The 21,504-nt window shown below is 44.0% G+C and overlaps 1 protein-coding gene across 1 annotated transcript in view; it reads left to right on the top strand.

Annotated features, from left to right (window-relative positions):
• The window catches only part of ZMAT4 (zinc finger matrin-type 4), a 254,765-nt gene extending 233,469 nt beyond the window's left edge, over positions 1–21,296 (top strand). Inside the window, exon 6 of the mRNA XM_060136440.1 lies at positions 19,799–21,296. Coding sequence (XP_059992423.1) covers positions 19,799–19,814 — 16 coding nt within the window. The 3' untranslated portion in view covers positions 19,815–21,296. The remainder of the gene's footprint in view (positions 1–19,798) is intronic.
• Positions 21,297–21,504: the final 208 nt, after the last annotated feature.

Below are 21,504 nucleotides of genomic sequence, written 5' to 3' on the forward strand. Positions count from 1 at the left end.
TGCTACTTCTGTTGTTGTTGTTTTTAATCTGGAAGCCTGTGATATCTGAAGATATCTGAGATTGTGACTAACAAGTATGGATACTTGCGAGGTGGTTGATGAAGAACAAATAAAGAGACTGGCGAATGCTACTGGTGACCCAGCTGGGATGGATGAGGAAGTGTCAGGGGGAAGAATGACATTTCCCACAAAGATGTTTACTTGATTTCCATGTTGTGTAGGGCTGTTTGACGCTTTCCAGGGAGCTCTGTGAGGGTAGAAGTTTATACCTAGTTTTTTCATTGATGTATTTCCAGAATGTAGATTACTTCGTTTTGTTAATTTTTTTGTTTTTGCTTGTTTTAAAGATGGTGATAGGTTTGTACTTCATCAAAAACAGAAGCAGAAATTTGTGGTAATCTTGACATTGGTGGTAATCTTGACATTGGTGGTTGTAGTTGAAGCCTGCTCTAGTCTTTCCTTTTACCCAAATACGAAAGTCTTTAAGTGCCAGAAATTACACAGGGGTGACCAACCTTGACCTTATATCATGTCAGGTTATAGCTACAAGGAATTTTAGGGACAGAAATACTAAGATAACAAGAGCTATGCCAATGGACGTGATGATTAATTGAAATCATGAGTGTAAAATGGCCGTTGCACTTCTTGACACAGAATGAATAAACAGAAAGTGTCTATTTCTTTCCTCTCCCCTAATAACTAACACAGTCACTGGCTTGGGAATAGATTCTTGCAGAGAATGTAATATGGAAGAAATGATGCTGGATTGAGATTCAGGGGTTCTGAATTCTCATACCACCCATATCACTCATTATCTGTGAAACTTAGGCATTCACTTTATGTCGTCTACAAAATACATAATAATAATTTCCCTCCATTCCCAATGGGATTATTGTGAGCATCAAATGACATCAGGCATGAAATGCTATGTGAATGTAAGGGTGCCATTATTTTGGTCCTCAAAGCCACCTGTGGCCCAGACAGACATTTCTATCTTGGGATGAGAGTCAACCATGCCTTTGGAATTTGTTTTAGGCCCTGTGTTCTTGTGTTCGCACAAGAAACCCAGCTGCTACCTTGAAGCACAATATACCATCTGTTACTTCTAACTAACGCTAAAACATTAGAATGTCTAAGTTCCCTCCGTATTAACTCTCTATTGCTGCGTAACAAAGTATCCCCAAACTAAGTAGCTTCAACACATATTTGCTATCTCACAGTTTCTGGGAACCAGGAGTGATGCCTGACGTAGGCATCCGAAGGCTTGACTGGGACTGAGGGATGCGCTTTCAAGATGGCGCATGGACCTGGCTATTGGCAGGAGGCTTCTGATCTCACCACACGGTTCTCTCTCCATGAGATGACAGCTAAGTTCTTCCAGAGTGAGAAATCCAGGAGGAAGAGCAAGGAGGAAGATACGGTGCCTTGCGTGACCAGGCCTCTAAGGTCACACACCATTTATTCTACTCTTTTTTGTATTTGTTAGGAATGAGTCTGGCCCCACTGAAGGGGAGTTGGGATGGAGACCAGGCTCCTCTTCTTGAAGGGAGGTGTGTGAATGAATCTGGGGACATATTTTAAAGCCCCCACAATTCCCTAGAGTCAAAGTCAATTCGCAGTCCCTTTGGACATCACCTGCCACCGATGGTGATCCGCTTAGCATGGGGACCTCATCTTCCTTCTCACTTCTCAGTCAGCTTCACCTGCTTGCTCAAGTTCTCCCAGTAGAGTTTGATTTATGTTTACCCGTATGTGCTAATACACCATCTCCTTTAAAACCGAACATCTCTGGAAAGATGGAGCACAGTGCCTGGCACAGAAAAGAGTTCAATGAACATTAGTTCAATGTATTGATAGATCCCTAATGCACGTAGTTTATCTGATCCTTTCCAGGACACACGTTTTAGTAAGTGGACGTGAGGATTTGGAGAGTAGGAACAGGGAGTGGGGAAAGGGGTCCAGTGGGAAAAGGAAGAGAATCAGGCACTCAGATCCCAGCTTTACAACTGCACGTGTTTATGGAAGGCAAGGCTGGGAGGTCTGGAGGTGGCCTGCAGTCCCTGGCAATGCGAGCGGCAGCAGCAGCTTGATGGGTGGGAAGATGACCTTGAGAGTGGGAACCACCCTGGGGAAATCTCCCAGAGGCAGCGAAAGAAGAGGTCTCTTCAGAACTGGAGAGCCCAAAGGAGTGAGTGAGTCCGGCAAGTTTCAGAGAGGGTTATTATGTGAAACCTTTCCAAGTAGATTTGAATTTTGGAGAAACACCAAGCTGTAAATTCATCTCAGACCTTTTCAAAGGCATTCGATGCCACGACAGCCCTGGCTGTCGACTCAGCCAGTGTTTATTGAGCCGCAGTTGTGTGGCAAGCGCTGTTCCTTTGGCGTTCACATTTATTATCTCATTCGATCCTCACAAACACTGTATGGGAAGCTTTATTATTATTCTCCTTTTATAGGACATTAGTGCTCAGAGAGGTTATGTTCTTTGTTCAAAGTCACCAAGTTAGCAAGGGGGAAAAACGGGGCTTTGAATCCAAGTCTTTACATTTGATTATATCACAACATTCCTCTCTTAAAATGGGAAATTGCAAAGGCAGATACATCCTGGATTAACGAACATTTCTTAAAACATAGCATCTCTCCCTGAATAAAAGACTGGTGTAGGGTAAGGTCTAGGCTTATCTCATTCCATGAAAAGCACCTTGCTCTTGATGACATGGTTTTACTGCAGTGACGTTTAAAATGGGGGTGATGATGTTCGTTCCGGATCTCTTCTGCAAATCCATGTCTTTCCCCACAACAAATTGCCCATCTTTCGCAAACATCCAGGCTATACCTAATCTATCCTCTACTACATGACAACTAATAACAGCCTAACTACCAAAATAGTCCAACAAAACAACTTTACAAAATGTCAAATACTTGACTTCCAGTTATACTTTAAATTGAAAGGTCATTAGGACAATTTGATATCTTTCTTACTGTCCTTACCTGTTAGAATTTGCTCATCCTCCATTATTCCTTCAAGGAAGCAAAACATTTTCTCTCTGTCCCTTGAGTTTCTCTAGGATCTCTGGTTTCCACCCCTGCCCTCCGGGCTTGTGTGCCATCCATTCATAGGTTCGTTCACGTAGGCAGTAAGCGTCACTCATTCACCATGTATTTACTGAGCATCTACTCTGTGCTGAGCACTTTTCTAGTCACTGATGAACCATTTCTGGTTGTGGGCCAATCCCTGTGCTCAGCCCTCTGGACACAGAGATGTTGTGTAAGACGCCACGACTGTGATGAGGCCCTGTAGTATAGTAAGAGGCATGATGGCATTTCAGCGGGGATGCCATGGACAAGTGTGAATATTTACTTCTCTAATAGGAGCAATGCTATGATTAGTTATAATATATAATATGCTGTTATTATATATGATGCATTGTTTTACCCAGGGGTCATAAGACACCTTGGAGAGGACGTGTCGGATAAAAAGCAGGCTTTCCCGATATGGCCATTGTGTTAGTCTGGGACCAGCTCCTCTGGGAAGCAGATGCTAAGAGGATTAAATGTGCAAGAATATTACTGGGGGAACAACGGTGAGAGAAAATGCGGGGTGATCCAGGAGAAACTGGGAAAGCTGTCAGACCGCACGGCTGACCCGGGGTGAAGGAGAGAGGGAGGAAAGATGGGTGGAAGTGTCCCAGATTCCTGTCATCCAAGGAAATCAGGGCCTTTGGAAGACAGAGAGGAAGGCTGTCTCGGGGGATCTCCTGCCTTCAGGGAAAGGATCCTCCTCGACCTCTCGGCTGCCCTCTGTCTTGGTCTGGTAGAAGCAGTCAGGGGACTCTACACTTGGGTCCCTTGGTCTGAAACCACCCTCCCTGTGGAAGCAGGTCCCTGAGGCATGTTCTTGGGGACCCATAGTGGTTGTGAGTCCAGCTCTCCAGGCTGAGAGGGCGGATTAAGCAAAGCATTTGCTTAAAGAGTTTTGATAAATTTTAGGAGAACTCCAACCTCAATCTGGCTAAGTTGCATTTTGGTGGAAATGAGGATGGATGAGGGCAGGTATTGAGAAATAATAAACAGAGATGTTCCGCAGCTAAATCACAGGGTCTGATATGTGCATCTAAGGGGTTTAGGCAGTGAGGAGACATTGGAGAGTTTTAAGTAGGGAAGGGAACTAATAAGGTTGTTGGTTTTTTTTTTCCTCCAAATAAATCAGTGGATGGATTAGAAGATGTGATAAGAAACAAGGAGAGCAGGTAAAACAGGTTATGTTCTGACTATGGCAGTAATACCAGAAATGCGGAAGCTTGGAAAGGTGTTTGGAAACTAGAATTAGTGACACTTGGTCACCAGTTGTGTGTGGGGCATCTTTGATTTCCAGGTTTCTGGCTCGGGCACTAGACAGTGGGGTCATTTCCTCAGCTAGGGAGAGACTGCATGTAGAGACACTGGTTTGGGGAAAAAAAGAATGCTTTTTGGACAGTGTGGCATTTTAGATCCCTCAGCACTGATTTACCCAGAGCTCAAACGATGACTCAAGGCTTCAGATGCAGACTGGGAGTTGTGAATCTTTCCTTCCTGGGAGGCATTTTAACAACCCCGGCATGGTCAGCGGCCGCCTTGAATCTTGTAAAGTGAGGGGTTTAGCGAGCGTGCTTCCCTTGCGTCTGGGTATCGATTTTGACCTTTGTCTACTCAGCAGAAGTCAGTAAAGAGAACAACAGCCATGAATTTCTCATCACATGGACAAGGTACTCTGTCAGCCCGTCCCTGTCTCTGTCTTCCTCTGTCCCTTTGGGAGGATGCGTCCTTGCTTTCTCCAGACAGGTGTGTGGGGTGAACCTGCAGACACTGGTCACGAGCACCCTCATCTCTGACAGCTGATGATGGATGGATGGAGGGGAAAACATTACCTGGCTTCCTTGACCCAGCAAGGCAGAAATCACCAGAATCTCTAGTAAAACAGTGTGCTTTGGTTCCAAACTTCACTTCCATTCTTGAAGTTTCATGACATTCATTCAGGCAACATAAAAATTTCCAAGCAAAATTGTATGCGTAAATCACACCATCTTGGGGCAAAGGAGAAAAGAAAGAAAGATTGCTGTGATTCTCTGGGGAATGTGAAGAGGGTTTCAAAACAGCATTTTTAAAGCACTTACCTGTCCCAGGAGGCATCTAAGTGCTTTTGTTATGAGGTGCAAGCTCCTTCTGCTTTCCCGCACGGTGGGCCAATAAATCAGGACACAAAGTGTAGGGGCAAGGAATAAAGAAAGCCAGCAGACCAAGAAGAGGACGGACTGCTGTCCTAGAGAACCTTCTGCTGGGGTCTGGATGCTAGTTTCTTTTATGGAGCAAAGAAAGGGGGAGGTGAGGAGGTAAAGTAAAAAGGCCAAAAGTTGTTGCAGTGTCTCCTGGTTTGGGCCAGACTCTGGGAGGGTGTGTGTTAATTTCTTCTTTCCTGCAGCCATTCACAGGTGGACCTGGTCAGAATGTTCCCTGTGAGCTAAACAAAGGTATTTTAGCTTAAGGCTTAGCACGGGAAGCGGGGTTCCCAGAGATGGACCATTATGTACACTTTAAGCTATAGGCACCATCCCTTTAGTGATTAACTTGTAGCAAAAGCAATAGAACACAAAGTAAAGTGAAATAAACAGATCCAATATGGAGTCAGATTTGTTCTTCCTTAATTGCACTTTGTATCATTTTTCCTTCACCTTCCCTGTCTCCTCCTGCTCTCTCTCCTCCTCTTGTCTTTGTCTGTATCTTGTTTTAATTCACTAAATCCTAAAGGATGAGGTCACTCCTAGGTCCAGAGCACACTGATGGTTTTCCAGCTGGCTCACCATAAAAGCCTCAGCCCGTACCAGCCTACGAGGCCTGCGCTCACCTCACCGTCGTGCCTACAGCTTTCTTGTCCTCCTGCAGACACACTCCCCGCTTTGTTACTCCTTGGACACCTCAAGAGAGCTCTGTCTCAGAGCTTTTCCCCTTGCTGATCCCCTGCCCGCTCTTCCTGACAACCACTGGCAATTTCCCAACACATGCAAGTGGCAAGTCTCCTGACCACTCTTAAAAATTCCAACTCTGATTCCTGCCTTGCTTTATTTTCTTCAGAGTCCCTGCTGCCTTCCGTTATACGGTATAATTAACTTATTCTCATCCAACACCAGCCTCTCCCTACCAAAATATAAGGCATGGATTTTTGCCACTTTGATTTCCTGTTGTGTCCTCAAGCACATTACAACAGCGCCTGGCTCTAAAAGGGCAACTATTAAAATTCCCATTCATTTTCATTAATTAATAAATATTAATAATTAATGGATATTAATAGGACTGGGCCGAAAAGCTGGAATGGTTTCCCCAAGCCGCTTATTTAGTCAATGGCAAGGCTTTAATTCAAACCCAGATCTGTGTCTGGCCCACGATCCACGTCCTTTTCACTACACAGTGGTTTCTTTCCTCTCTGAATAGCCAGCTAAATACCTTCCTATATTCAGGGAGCGGCTTCTGCACAGGGGTTCCTGCTTTCTAGACTGAATTGTGGTCAGGGACCCGATTGTGCGAAAGCAGGAAGGGAGAGAAAAGTGCTCGGCCACGAGCCTGCGGGGGGGTTTTCTGCTTACAGGAGTTCAACGCAGGGGCCTGGGGAGATCACTGGAAATCTTCCTGAAGCCCAGGCTGCGTCGCCTGCACACAGACTCTGGGAAAACTAGTGGCACACGCGAGCCAGCCGAAGGCTCCACTTTGACTGCAGGCGCAGATGTCTATGTTAACGTAAGTTGCTTCGCCATTCGGAAATGGGAGTTAATCAAAATACTGCAAATGCTGCACCTTGAGAAATGTCACCCCGGTCATGTTTGCATTTCCATATTTGTTCCTTGTTAGTTTAGTGTGTGTGTGTGTGTGTGTGTGTGTGTGTGTGAAATGCTTTTAAAAAAAATGACGCTCTACTCAGACCCGGCCCTGGTAGCAGGCTGTGTCGGAGTCTGTTCAGAGGATCTGGAAGAAGCATCATTGAGCCCTATTTTGGTGCAGTTGGATGCGCTGCACATAACCTACATTTCTGCAGCAATCGGTTAGAGCAGAGTGCTTCCTGACCCTGGCAGCTCACAGGGAGCCTTGGAGAGCCGGGCTCCCCTCCCCCTTCCCTACCTGCCAGTCAGCAAGGAGCAAAGGTCATGGGCTGGAAGGGATGATTATGCTGCCTCAGGACCCGGTGCTCCCCCATGAGGACCACTGCAATGTAATTCATTTCTTCACTCTTGCTTCTCAAGTATTAACAAAAAGTCAACAAAAAAGGCTTTTCTTCTCCACCAGGACTTGCCAGCCCTGGATGAGAGCAGTCAGCATGAATTTTAATCAGAGAGTCTGTTTTTCAGTCCTGAATTTTCCATAATCCATTTTTTTTTTTTGGCTATTAATTGAAAGCGAATATGCGTAGAGTTTGAGAACTGATGGATTTGGACGCCTGGGGGCCCAGTGGCTCACATGCTGACCTGGGCTGGCGTGCGCCTGTCGGCGGAGCCCAAGCTTATGTAAGAGGTCCGTTAGAAGATGATGTCTTTCTTGTTAAAGTGATTCACCCTGTGGTTCTTTAAGTGGGTCAGCCAGTGCTGTAAATGAATTTACACAAAAGGAAATCACATTTTCTCTTTATTTATTTTTATTCTTTTAGTAATGAATCTGTAGAGGGGGTGAGATGCACGCCCTGGGTAAGTGGGGGGGGGTCTCCTTACTCAGATCTTCTTTTTTACTGTATCTGGGCTTTTGCTTTGCTTGCTTCCAGCTACTCTACCCTGCTTACCTTTTCCAGGTGTGTGGCTATCATGATGCAAGGGCCATGCCCACCTGCCTCAGAACGGTCCAAGGCAGGACCACTCTACGTTGGTCCTCTAACTTCTCCTGCGATCAGAAGGGCCCTGGAGTGATGGCGTTAGAACAGGGACACGTAGATCTTTTTTTGTTTTTTGGCCAAGATTTAGTGAGAGGGTATCGGTGTTGCAGAGGATTATTGGAACCAGAGCAAATCATGCCTTGATTGTGCTTTTCCCACTTGATATTCTATAACATTTTTCTTCTACTTACTGACTGTATTAGTTTCCTAGGGCTGCCGTAACAAAGTACCACACACTGAGTGGCTCGACAACAGAAATTGATCGTCTCCAAGTTCTGGAGGCCAGAAGTCTGAGGTCAGGGTGTTGGTCGGACCCTCTGAAGCTCTAGGGAAGAATCTGTTCCAAACCTCTCTCCTAGGCCCTGGTAGTTCTTTGGCGTACGGCAGCATAATTCCAATTTCCACATGGCGTTCTCCCTAGATCTGTGTCCAGCTTTCCCCTTTCCCAGCATCTAAGGATGCTGGTCATATTGGAATTGAGGCCCATCCTACTGCAGGATTACCTCGTCTTAACTAATTACATCTGCAGTGACTATTTCCAAATAAGGTCACATCCTGAGGTTTTGGAGGTTAGAACCTCAGCATATGAATTGTGAGGGGAGAGGGTGGGGGACAGAATTCAGTTCATAACACTGGTCGTTAGTTATATGTTGCTGCCTAACAAATTACCCCTAAACTTGGTGTCTTATAAGAATCCAGGCCTGACTTACCTGGGTTCTCTGGCTCTGGGTTTCTCCTAAGGCCTCCATCAAGGCTGCACTAGGGGTGCATCTACTTCTAATCTCCCTCAAGTGGTCGTGGGCAGGATCTAATTGCTTGTGAATTGTTGAGATGAGGGTCTCTATTCCTCACTAAATACTGACCAGAGGCATTTCTGGGCATGGGCAGCTCACAACCATCTGAACAAGAAAGCAGGAGGGCAAGAGAGAGTGTGAGATGAGATGGAAATCACGGTCATGTATAACCTAATCTTGCAATAATACTGTCCATATCCTATTCGCTAGAAACAAGTCGTGAGATCCAGCCCACACACAAGGCGAGGGCATCACACCAGGACACTGGTACCGGAATCCAGGGACCGTTGGAAGCTCTATTAGAAGCCACTTACCACGGTCTGTCCTCTGAGTCATCCTTCTTCTTCATGAACGCTAATACATGCTTGCTCCCAAGTAGTTTGCTTGGCCTGCTGCTTGCCAGTAGAAAGTCTGGGGTCTACTGGCCTCTTTTCACTTTGTACTGTGTCTACTCCTTTTAGTCCAAAATGACAGTGTTTCTGCTGATATCATTTTCTCAAAAACTCTGTGGGATTTCTGTGACTCCAGTAGGGGTTCACTGTACTAGAACAAGGTCACATCCACAAATCTCTTTGGGAAAAGCCTTCCTCTAGCTTTGGGTCCTGTTGAGAAGACTAAGAGTCAATGCCCAATTGTCCCATTGAGACAACCCGTAAGGCACACCTTCAGTCTCTTTACAGGCTGCTGTGCAGGACCCAGTAACAGCCCATGCTTTGATCTTTTTAGAGTCTTAACCCAGGGTTCTGCAGTCTCACTCAGCTCTGTCTCTAGACCACATTTTTCTGACAGTGCTTGGAAGCCATTTCCTAATTTTAGCATCTTTTTCTGTCCGGAGAGGCTGAGAATTTTCAAAATCATCAAGTCTTTCTTCCTTTCCTTTTAACAGTTCTTCCTTCAGTTTCTTACTCTTGGAGTTTACTATAAGCAGCAAGATGAGGCCAGATGTCACCTTCAACCCAGCTTAAAAATCTCCTCTGCTGGATCACCAAGTTCATTAGTGCTGGTCAAGATTGCTTTGTGAGGGGGAAACTATATTTTAACAGCCCCTCCCATGCATAATTGCAACCCACCCCCCATGCCAACTCCCTGCTCTTCCATTCTTACTCCACCATTGGCTTCATTGCCCTTTGCAGTCCCTGACCACTTAGGCCAAGGTTTTCAGGATTCCCAGGCTGACAAACATCTTGTTTCCAATAGCTCAAGTCTGTTAGATTCAAGTCCTTGGACACCCGGAAGTCCAAAGTGATAGAGATTCATCATGTAAGCAAAACACTGATGATGCTGTAGTTGGCTAATATGTCACTCCCACAACACTATCTCAATTAAAATGTATAAAATAGTTTTTAAGGAGCAGTAGAAACACATCATTGCATAAAGTTATAATTCTAATGATTTACATTTGAATAGCTTTTCCCACCCATTTTACCATTTACAAAAGGTTTTCATTAACCTACTTATTCCTCACAAACATCCTTTGCAGAAGATATCTTTTCCCCAGTTTCGAGCTTTGGGAACTAGGGCTCAGAAAGGTCAAGTCATTTTCTATCAGTTACGTGATTTAGAGGATGTCCCGTGACATTGGAATTTCAGACTCCACACCTGCGTGCCCTACTCTGCATCGTAGATGTCCTGTGGGGACAATACGGAGGGTAGAGTCGTTTGGAGTCGGGGATCAGGGTGGATATTTTTATTAGGATGATTTCTAGATGTGGCTGAATTGTCTCCGCATCTTTGAGTTTCCCTACCACAGACACTGCAGACACCACTGCCCTCTCTTTGTAGTGTGTGTTTTGTTTTGTTTTGGTCCAGACCTGGGTGCCCTGGAGGATGCTGTACCAGACCACGGTCCTCCAGAGGCTCTCTGTGAGCACATGCTGGCCTTCTTGGTCCTATTCCTCAGCCTTTTGGCAAATTTATAAGATAGAGTCTGGCTCTATTGGCAAAATGTCCTGACATCTTTCCGTAGTGAATTTGGACATCTGCTGAAAGGTTTGGCTGTGTTTATAGCTGGTGCTGATGAGCAAATAGACTGAGTCTGAAGGGAAAATAAATTAAAAAGGAAAGGAAAAAGTTGGTATAGAATCTTCTCTATCTGTGGATTTGTCATTTTGGAGTTTGTGATCATTTAGATGGGGCTGAACTTGGAGCTGGATGACTTAAAGGGTTGAGTCAGTCTGCAGTACAGTGACCTTGGCCGGGCCACAGGGTTCCAGCATGATGGAGGTTAGAGCACCTTGAGAATATATCTGTCCATCTCTCGATTGAATAGTTGAGAAAATTGAGGCTTGGGGAGATGAAGCTATACTTGCAGTGTAGCCATTAAGTGGTAAATCCAGGCCTCGATCTTAATTTACTGCTCTTTCTGAGGTCACTTGTTCCGTCACACGATGTTTTGGTGTTTTGATAAGAATGTAAGAATTGTCAAATAACTTGTTATAAAAATTGCATTGTTATGTTCGTCCAGCAGGCTGGCTCAGGGTACCAGGGTCCTCCGTGACCCCTCCGTGGCCCATGTGTTGGTACAGAGCCCTGTGTTGCCTCCAGCAGCTTCCTGCCGTCTTACTCTCTATCTTGGCATCTTCCCCCTTGCAAGCTGGCTCTATCCCATCCCACCAGATTTCCCAGTTGCCATCGTAGCAATCAGTGTTGCTTTACAACTTTTATCACTTCTGTTGCCGGTCCTTCCCTTCCCTCTGACCTCACCACGAACCCCATCAACACATGCTTCTGCCAATGTGTTCCTTTGCTTCCACTACTCCATTTCATCGGCCTTCGACCCGTCTCTGCCCAAGGGCCAACTTTGAAGAGTGGTTTTCCCCTTCTAAAATTGCTGACCTGAGCATACCAGGAATTAGCGGGAATTGCTAGCCTCCAGGTTGCCAAAAGACAGGTGCCCCAGGATGTTTGCATGAGAGCTGAAGGAGAGGAAGACAGTAGATCAGGAGTTCGGACATTTCCCCTTTCCTGATCCAAACTTAGAGCCACTGAAGTGTTTGAGAGAAGAGTACAGATTATTTGAACATAGTGATGGTCAGTCTGTCCGTGAAATGCATCCATTGTTTTTCTTCCTTTCTTTTTTACATTTCAGGGGAAATTGATGGATTTTAAATGGTTACAGAACTTTTTAAAAAAGAACTCTGATTTATGTTTCAAAGCATCTCTGATTGCAGACACTTTGATGATTCTGGACCATCACTGTCCAATAGAAGATCCTGTGGTGATAGAATGTTCTGTATCTGCTGTACACAATGCAGTAGCCACCAGGTACAGTGGCTTCGGAGAGCTTGAAATGTGGTCCGTGTGACTGAGGAAATAAATTTTTAATTTTATTTAATTTTAATTATTTTACATTTAAATACCACATATAGATACTGGGTACCACAGTGTAGTCTAGACCACTTTAGACCTTTTTTCTTTTCTTTTCCTGCTGGAGTGGACATTGTAAACCCATCAAATATTAGCATTCCTCCTACCCCCAGTATCTTTACGTTATACTCTGTGGTTTCCCATGACCTTTCACGACTCTGGAAACACATAGAAGCAGAGATGCCCTTGGGTTCTAGAAGGCATGTCTCTCTTCCACACCCTGCCTCTGTTCCTGCCAGTTACATCAGCCACAGTAATCGACTTCGCCTAAAGCAAGGGCCCATACAGCAAAGTAAATAATACCAGTACTAATAACGATAATGAGAGACCACATGTATTCCTTGTTCCACGTGCACAAGATACATAATACTTACAGGTGTTAACTCATTTAATCTTTTAATTAATTTATTTATTTTTGGCTGTGTTGGGTCTTCATTACTGCGCACGGGCTTCCTCTAGTTGCGGCGAGCAGTGGCTACTCTTCATTGCGGTGTGCGGGCTTCATATTGCGGTGGCTTCCCTCGTTGCGGAGAACGGGCTCCAGGCGTGCAGGCTTCAGTAGTTGTGGCTCGTGGGCTCAGTAGTTGTGGCTCGTGGGTTCTAGAGCTCAGGCTCAGTAGTTGTGGTGCATGGGCTTAGTCACTCTGCGGCATGTGGGATCTTCCCAGACCAGAGATCGAACCCGTGTCCCCTGCATTGGCAGGCAGATACTTAACCACTGCACCACCAGGGAAGCCCAACTTCTTTAATCTGGAAACAGCCCTGTGAGCTTTTATGCTATTATTATATCATCCCCATCTTATGGATCAGGAAACAGAGGTAAAGGCCACAGAGCCCATGAGTGCCGGCTCTGGGATGTGAAGCCCAGCATTCGATGGGGGAGCGCACTCTCTGACAACTGCAGAGCTGCCTCTGCCTTATGCACCGCTGCAGAGAAGCTCCCGGCCTGCCCCCTGCACCTGCTTGGTGCCTGTCCCACACGGAGGTGGGGTTGGGTGCTGTCTGCTAAACCAGAAGCAGAGCCAGAGAGGTCTGCTACTGCAGTACTGCAGTGCAGTTGTGGCACGAGTTACCTAGGATCAGCAAAGCCTTCACGAGGCGAGGGCATAATCCTCCACTGGGCCACCTTCACTTCCGACACCAGCCGCAAGTGCGGGGGATCCCCAGACTGTCTGTGCTTCTGACCAAGGGCTTACAGATCCCAGGGTCCCTCCCCTGCCTCAGGTTCGACAGTTCACTAGAAGGAGCTGCAGAACTCAGGACGGCACTAGACTTATGATTACAGTTTTATTATAAAGGATAGAAATAAGGAGCAGACAAGATGCACAGGGTGAGTTCTGGGAGGGTCCCAAATGCAGAGCTCCTATGCCCTCTCCTTGTGGAATTGGGGGCACCCCCCACGCTCCTGGCACATTGATGCCAGGCACATTGATGCCACCAACAAGGAAGCTTAACTGAGCTTCAGTGTCCAGAGTTGTTATTGGGGTTTTGTTTCTTTCAGTATGGTGGATTGAATCATTGGCCGCATGACTGACCTCTTGGGGTTTTGTGTTTTTCAGGATGTTGGATTGAATCACTGGCCACATGACTGACCTCTGTCTCCAGCCTCCCTCCCCTCCCCTGTGGTCAGTGTAGCATCATTTGCCTGAGAGCCTCAACCCTCTAATCACATGGCTGGTCTTTCTGGCATGACCAGCACCCATCCTGAAATTATCCCGGGACTCACCATGAGTCACCTTATTAGGATAAACTATCAGGGCCCACCGTGAATACCAAAGACACTCATATCACTTAGGGAATTCTAAGCGTTTAGGACCTCCACCCAAAACCTGGGATGAAACCCAGCTAAATTCCTTATTATATAGCACCTGCATCAGAAATGTTTCTTTCAAGTGGCTAAGATCAAGGATAAGGACCTTCGAATTTCTAAATTTTGGTGGTTACTAGACATATTCATACATGTTATCTCGTTTAATCCTCCTGAAACCCCCACGTGGAAGATATTCTTGGTGTCTTTGTATTACAGATGGATAAACTGAGACTAAATAAAGTTGAAAATGCGGTACACGAATATCCAGGTAGTAGAAATTGGTGTTGGAATTTAAAACCAAGTTTCCTAACTTTAGATCAGAAGTCCCTTGAACCTGTAAGAAGAGGGATAGAAGAAGATAAGAATACAGATAGAGATGCTTTGAATTCTTTTTTTTTTTTTTTTTTTGCGGTACGCGGGCCCCTCACTGTTGTGGCCTCTCCCGTTGCGGAGCACAGGCTCCGGACGCGCAGGCTCAGCGGCCATGGCTCACGGGCCCAGCCGCTCCGCGGCATGTGGGATCCTCCCAGACCGGGGCACGAACCCGCGTCCCCTGCATCGGCAGGCGGACTCTCAACCACTGCGCCACCAGGGAAACCCGGCTTTGAATTCTTAATTGTGTTTCTTGTGTGAAAATGCAGGATGGAAGTGGACTTGGCCAGGATAGGACAGGAAATGAGAACTGTGTGAATCTGAGTTAGGTTCCTTCCCAAGGAGATGATGATTCCCTCTCTGGTTTTTCTTCATGGGTTTATTTGGAGAAGCTCATGCATCAATAAGTCCTATGTCAGGCCTTATCCCAAGCATTGAAAATACAGAAATGGACAGAGTCCCAGGCTTCTTTGCAGGGAGTCAGAAAGTAAATGCGAGATGGCCATAGGATGTAGCGAGAAAAACAATAGAGGAAAGCACTTAGGGTGGGCACCTAATCAGGATGGGGTAGGGGGAGGAGAGAGTCAGGAAAGATTTCCTGTGGGAGATAAAGTAGGAGCTGGGGCTTAGAAACAAACAGGGATTAACAAGGCCTAGAGTTCTATAAGGAAATGGTACTGGAATCTCTTGCCTCAGTCTAGGAGGCTGATGGGTCCTGGTGATGCCCCCAAAGCTAGTGCTTTGCGGGTTTCTTGCTCTGTTTGCATCTGCCTCAGCTGTGGCTAGAGCCCCAGCATTGGGGGAATGGGGGCTCGGGGTGTGGGGTGCGGGGTGCAGACCTCGGGAATGCTGAGGGTATATGGGTGTGCCCGGGACTCCATGGAGTTTCTCTTCTGTACAACGAGGACTTTGGACTTTCCGACATGTTTCCTGAGAACTGTTAGATGCCTCTAACATTTCATCATTTTGTAATTTTATGAAAAATGTTTTGCCAAGCAAAGGAGTAGAGTAAACAGGATTATAAAGAGAATATTTGCCTTCTTAAGGGAATAAATTGTTCTCAAACACCTCAGGAACATTCATTTGCATAGAAACAATGCAAATTCTATAGGAGCGGAGGCTTGTTTTCTTAGTTGTTTTGGTAAGTTAATTGCAGATCGTTCTTGTCAATTGTGCTGCACTAGGTATATTAGGCAGTGGTAGAGCTGCATCCATTTTAAATCTTGTATACTTCTGAATATTTGCAATTCCTTGAATGTTCAGAATATTTGAGTTTTCTCTGATCTAGCCTGAATTTTCTTAAATTATTTCTGTATTTAATGGATTATACATATACTGGATTTGCATTTCCAAGAGGGTTTGGAGAAGTCCATCTTGTGTAGCCCAGCTGAACCCCATCCACTTTTAATTATCTGGGGTTGGTTCAGGACCACCCAACAAAGTTCATACAATCTGTTAGGATGCAAAGCCCTATCTGTACTTTTAACTTCCAATGTCTTGTGGTCTTTCTGCATCTTTCTCCCCCTATAACTATGGAGTGCCCCCCATATCAATCAGACTACATAGACTTCCACTAATAATTAACACTTTGCAAGTATTTTATTTGTTTAGACAGCTCTTGAAGATTTGGGCATCATGGAGTTAGTGCCGTGCACAGAACACAGCTGTCTTCTTGGTTCTACTCTCTGTGCTTCATCCCCTTCCCTCTTGCCCCTCATTCTCTTCTCCCCTTTTCTCCCCACCCCACTCCTTCCCTGCCATTCACCCCTCTCAGAAGCAAAACACACTGCACCCCTTGTCTTAAGTGTAGCAGTTTACCAGTCACTTCCTGTCGCTTGGGCATTTTCTTGGGGTTTTGTTCTCTCCTCCTAAGTGGTTGCTCAAAAGTTTCCAGATACATTTCTTATTGTGTTACATCTTGCCAGGGTTATTTTGTGAAAGGGTATCTTGAGGAAATATGCTTCCACTAAGTGGGATGAGAGCAGCTGCCGGGGATGGGTTCCTGGGCAAGAAGAAGAGCGTGTGCAGACTGTAGAAGCACGTGGGGGTCTGGCCGGTTCAGGAACCTCGAGTAGTTCTCTGGGATCAGAGTTTAGGGTGATTATGAAGGTGATCGACAAAAAGATGGAGCTGGAGAAGCAGGCAGCGGTCACATCGCAGAGCAGCCTTGTGACTGTATTTTTCTCCAGTGGGTGATGGAAACTTAGTGAGTCAGTACCCCAGCGCGAGGAAGAAGCACAGCTGGTTGCAAAGCTGCCAGATAGAAGACGGTGCAATGTCAAAGTCCTGGAATAGGGCATGCTGGGTAGGGGATGCCGAGGAAATACATGTTCATGAGCGAATCAGGAAGCCAGTGAGATTTGTGGTTGATTGGTTATGGGGTGAGGGAGAGAAAGAAACCAGTCAGGGAAAACCCGGAATTTCTGCCCTTGATTCTTATTTGCCAAGTTAGGAAAGGCAGGAAAAGAAATAATAGAGATTGGGAGATGTTCAATTATAGAAACATAATTTCATCTGGAAATATAATTTTAATAACATTGTAACTATCTTAATAAATTGGGCAAACATGACAAGCCCTTGGATGTCCTTCAAGACACGGACATTCTGTTCTATAGCAGCAGACAGCAGGCTGAATAAGTTCAAAGTCACAACTGTCCAGCAACATGTTTGAGGAAGACTCTGGAACATAACTCCTATCTGATGAATCCTGGCCATATCATTTCATATAAGCCATGGCTCACGACTTTGTGGTTCACGTCACTGTAAACTTGCTGTCTGGCTGTCAGAAACTGGGCTTGACAGGGCTGAGGATGTCCACTTTGCTTTTTAATTGGTTTATCAAACAGCGTAAATTCAGCCTGGGATTAATGATTCGTTACATTTTTCTCTAGTCACCACTTTAAACACACTTGGTCTGAGCCCTTTCTTTCCTCCTCTCTCTCTCCTTGATAATATCTAAAAAGACTGTGTACATTTCTGGTCATTTTCAAAGGTGAGAACAGTTTAATTTCAGTATTTAAGACTCCTTTTCATGTATTAAGTCCTTATCAGATGACGTAAGACTTCTATCTCGCAGCCCATTCCAGCATCCTTGCTCTCTGGACCTTCCTGGTCAGATCTGTGAAAGGCGTGATTAGTGGAAAGAAAAGCATTTTTCACTAACTGGTCCTGCACATGTGATTTTCATCTGGTTGGAACCCTGGAATCCAAGACCTGCCTGCAAGGTCATCACATCCCTCCTAAGGCAGGAACTCCAACAGGGAAGAATGTAGATGCAACCCCAAAGCCCCTGACCTGGAAACTTCTCTTCCTGAAGATCAGAGATATCCATCCCGAATTGTTCTAAGCTTTTCTCACTGCATTCTAAGACCCTGAGATAAGTCCCAGTAATCTTTAGTTACAGGGTTTTGCGTTTTGTTTTTAGATAATGACACAAAGCCCACATTGTCATCATTTTTACCATAATACAAGTCAAAACTAAAGTGAGCTCTGTGAGTATGATTGGTATGAATACCATGCAATGGAAATTGTCTCTTCAAATCGAATCACACTGAAGACTCAGAAAACAAAGACTGTCCCTCGCCACAAATGGGAGCTATGTAATGAATTCTTTTTTCCCTATGCCTTTCTTCAATTTTCTATTTAAAGAAATTTCTGAAAATACATGAATTATGCAGCTTATCTCTCGGATGGAAAAGAATTTTCTCCTTGGATTGGATGACTGCATATTTATTAATAGCAGTAAAAATTTCCATGTTCTTTTGTATCAAATGGGATGCTGACTAAAATATGAAAGAGCCTTTCCAGCAATAATAACAGTAACCAGTAATGGCTGAATAATTATAAAAGCTGTATGGAACTGAAAGACATTTTAATTTGTCATTACTTCTATGTGTTTAGGAAGGATCTGAATAGTTATTCTGACCATAAAAAAGAAGAGTGTACTATTTTTCCTCATTATGGGATTATGTTCTTAATGTACCACTTTTACTATAAGTTTAAAAAAAAAAACCTCTCTTGTGGTTTCTTCTAACAATGTAATCATGATTGAAGTCTGCTCAGCTGGGAATATATTTGGCTTTCTTACTATTATGTAGAGATACTGCACTTCAAACTCATTTTCATTTGAAAAGTGTTCATCTTTGCAGATTTTAAAAATGAGATTACGCTTGTTTGCTTAGTGAGAACTTCCAACCTTTATGTCACATTAATTCATGAAGATGACAGGGACTATAGAATTTCCTTAGGTCATGACCGGATGGTAGCAGGAACTGAATATGAGATTCTTAAACAGGTTTTTTCTTTTTATAACAACTATTAAAAAGCATCAGTGTTTACCAGTGTCATTCCAAGGTAAAATTTCAAAGCTATTTTTACCCCCAAAATGCAGGTAGTCTCCATTTGCTTTTGGTCTGCATTATCCCAACAGCATTCAGTTCTTACTCAGGTCCTAAGAATATTTTATGACAGCACTGTTTTTTGGAAGATAAAATGTCATGATATGCTGTGTGCTTCTAGGTGAGTGATAGAGTATTCCTTTGTGGCATGTGAATTTTCATTTACCAGATTTCCACTAAGATATTTAGATCTTAGTGTTGAGGGATAGGAAAATCTATGCAAGGATTTTTGACGTGCTCCAGCACTTTGCCGCCCTCCCCACTAAAATATAGCTTTAGGGTCAATGGCAATCGTTAGAAGATACTCTTTTGGCAGCCTGGTTGCAGCCAGAGGATACCTTCAATACTGTGAGAAAAATGCCCTTCACATCATGTCAACAAGCTCTTTTGCCTTTGATTCTGATCTTTCCCAGGGTTCAGCTCCCACCCTTGACAGCTGATGACCTTGTGCCATTAACTTAGCCGATTTCGTCCTCAGTGCTCTCACCTTTAAAATGGGGAGAAATGACATACATATTAAAGGTGGATGAGGGGATCAAATTATCATGTAAAATAAATGTGAAAGTTCTGACACATGGTAGGCATGTAATACATGGAGGTATCTTCTTACCATAAAGGAAAACACAACTATAAAAACCCGTTAAAAATTAGTTATCTATTTGATTTAAATCTATACTTTTGAGAGTAAAACCGGAAACAATTTCTTCCTATTTATCCAACTGAAAGTTTGAATGAATTGAAGAGGGCTTATACTTCTTTGAAGTCTAAATGCTATAATGTTGTCCTTCCCTCCCCAAAAGAGGGTTTGGCAAAGAGTGATACCAGAAACTTAAAGATGGGTGTTTGCAATATGTCATATAAAAAATTCAATTTATTATTTTAATTTTAAAGAACTTTCAGAGTGAATTTAGTGTCTGGATTGCCAGTATAGAGATATCTGTTTTCTTCTACATACACTGAAGTGCATTGGTAATTGAATTATTATATATACATGTTATTTAGAACTTAAAAGGTTCATCGTTATCAATTCAGCTTCATTTTAATTTGATGGCTAAAGTGGTATGGGGGATGGGAAGAGCTTGAGAGAGAGAGAGAGAAAGGGGGGTGGGGGGATAGATGGGACTATGTAATTATGAAAGAAGGTAAGACTGTATTTCCTTCTGTTTTATAGCCTGAAGAATAAGTAGTGAAAACATCAATCAAGAGATGAGAAAAAATAAGTTAGGATTTCTGTGCCGTGGAGAATCGCTTACCAACCACCAGAAGAAGATTCTTTCTGGAACAATGAACATTTCTTATGAGGATTCACAGATTAACATATGACTAATTTAAGTTTTGGAGAGTGAATGAGCTTTCTTTCTTTCTTTTTTTTTTTTAATTTTGTGGTAAGTTATGATATTTGGATGGTTTTTAAAAACTCTTTCCTGATAATATATTTAGCACACGTTCTCAATTATAATCCTATAGCAAACAGCGGGAGCATCGTTCAAACTTGAAAGCAGTGGAAAATCTCAATTTCCAATTTATTCTCAGATTTCTTCAACATATAATTATTCTGTTAAATCCTTGCTGATCGAGATGTAAACCACTTCAATCATGAAATAAACTTTATTTTTTCATCTTGTTGACGTGATTGGTGGCAACGTGCACAGAACCAGACAAATCACTATTAGTAGAAAATATATAATGGACACAAATTCCCATTTCACCTTCCAAAATGTGAGCCATCTTTGCCATCTGAACCAGAATGAAGAGGGTAATCAAGGAGGAATCCTCGTCTTTTTTTTCTGATAATTCAAACAACAGTTTCTCGAGGTTAAGTCAAGTCCTCTTTTGCAAGCTGCCAAAGTAATAACTTAGGAAAAGAATTCGTTTTCCTGCATGATGATCCTCTTAGGCAAAAATGTCTTAATAGCAGTTGACCTTGATGAAACGTTTTCCCAAAGGCATTCGAAAGAAGAATGATCAACCCCATATGGGAGGGAAATCAACGAGGGCTTCTTATGAAGTTGGCCTGAATTGTGGGCTTTCGTGTAGGGCACTGATGATTTGGAAAGAAGTGAGTGAATTCTGAACAAAGGACCGCCTTGGGTATTGAGGTCACCTATTCCTCTGTTTCTCACTGAAGTCCTCTTGCTGAACTGAGATTCAACCACTTCTTTAGAGAGAACGCCACTGGCAGACTGGAAAACCATTACTCTCTGATGGGGACTATCTCGGAGGTTTACATTTCTAGGTTGAAATCTTCTCCATGGCGAGTGGATTTGGAGTCCTACAGGCTGGCTGCAGAGCTGGGCGTTTAAATGCTTCTTAGGGCCTGGCTGGGGTTGCCCTTTGTGCATTGTGACTGATCTCCTGGTGTCAGGATTTTCTGTATGTCTGTGATTTTTCCACAGAGAGCTGAGGTGGTTAAAACTCAGTGAGCAACGAATGAAACGACTTAGGCATCACAGTGTTGTCACGGAGGTGTTTGCAATTTGGCACCGTTCTCTTGAGAAGGGTCCACTAGGGAGAGACCAGGCTTGTCAGTTTCCGTGTCTGCAGAGAGAAGAGGCCACGCCGGCCACGCCAGTCATGGGCCATCCCTTGGGAAGGAAGGAGCCTTTGAAAGGAAGCAGTCTATTTTTCTGTTTTGGAAAGCACACAAAAGAGGTACAAACCTCCAATGATGACTTTTCTTCAAGTGTGTAAAATAAGGCTTTCTTTGTCAATTCTGCTGTAAAATAAGCATTGTCCAAGTAAAAAAAAAAAAAAAGAAAGAAAAAGTCTGTTTCTGTTTGTCGGTGAGCTCATATCCTTCAGTGTTTTTTGTTGTTATTGTTGTTAATAACAATATAGACACGCCTATGAACGTAGATCTCTTTTGCTTTTCAGAAA

This window comes from Lagenorhynchus albirostris, chromosome 21 (genome assembly GCF_949774975.1).
Source record: "Lagenorhynchus albirostris chromosome 21, mLagAlb1.1, whole genome shotgun sequence".
Classification (NCBI taxonomy): Eukaryota; Metazoa; Chordata; class Mammalia; order Artiodactyla; family Delphinidae; genus Lagenorhynchus; species Lagenorhynchus albirostris.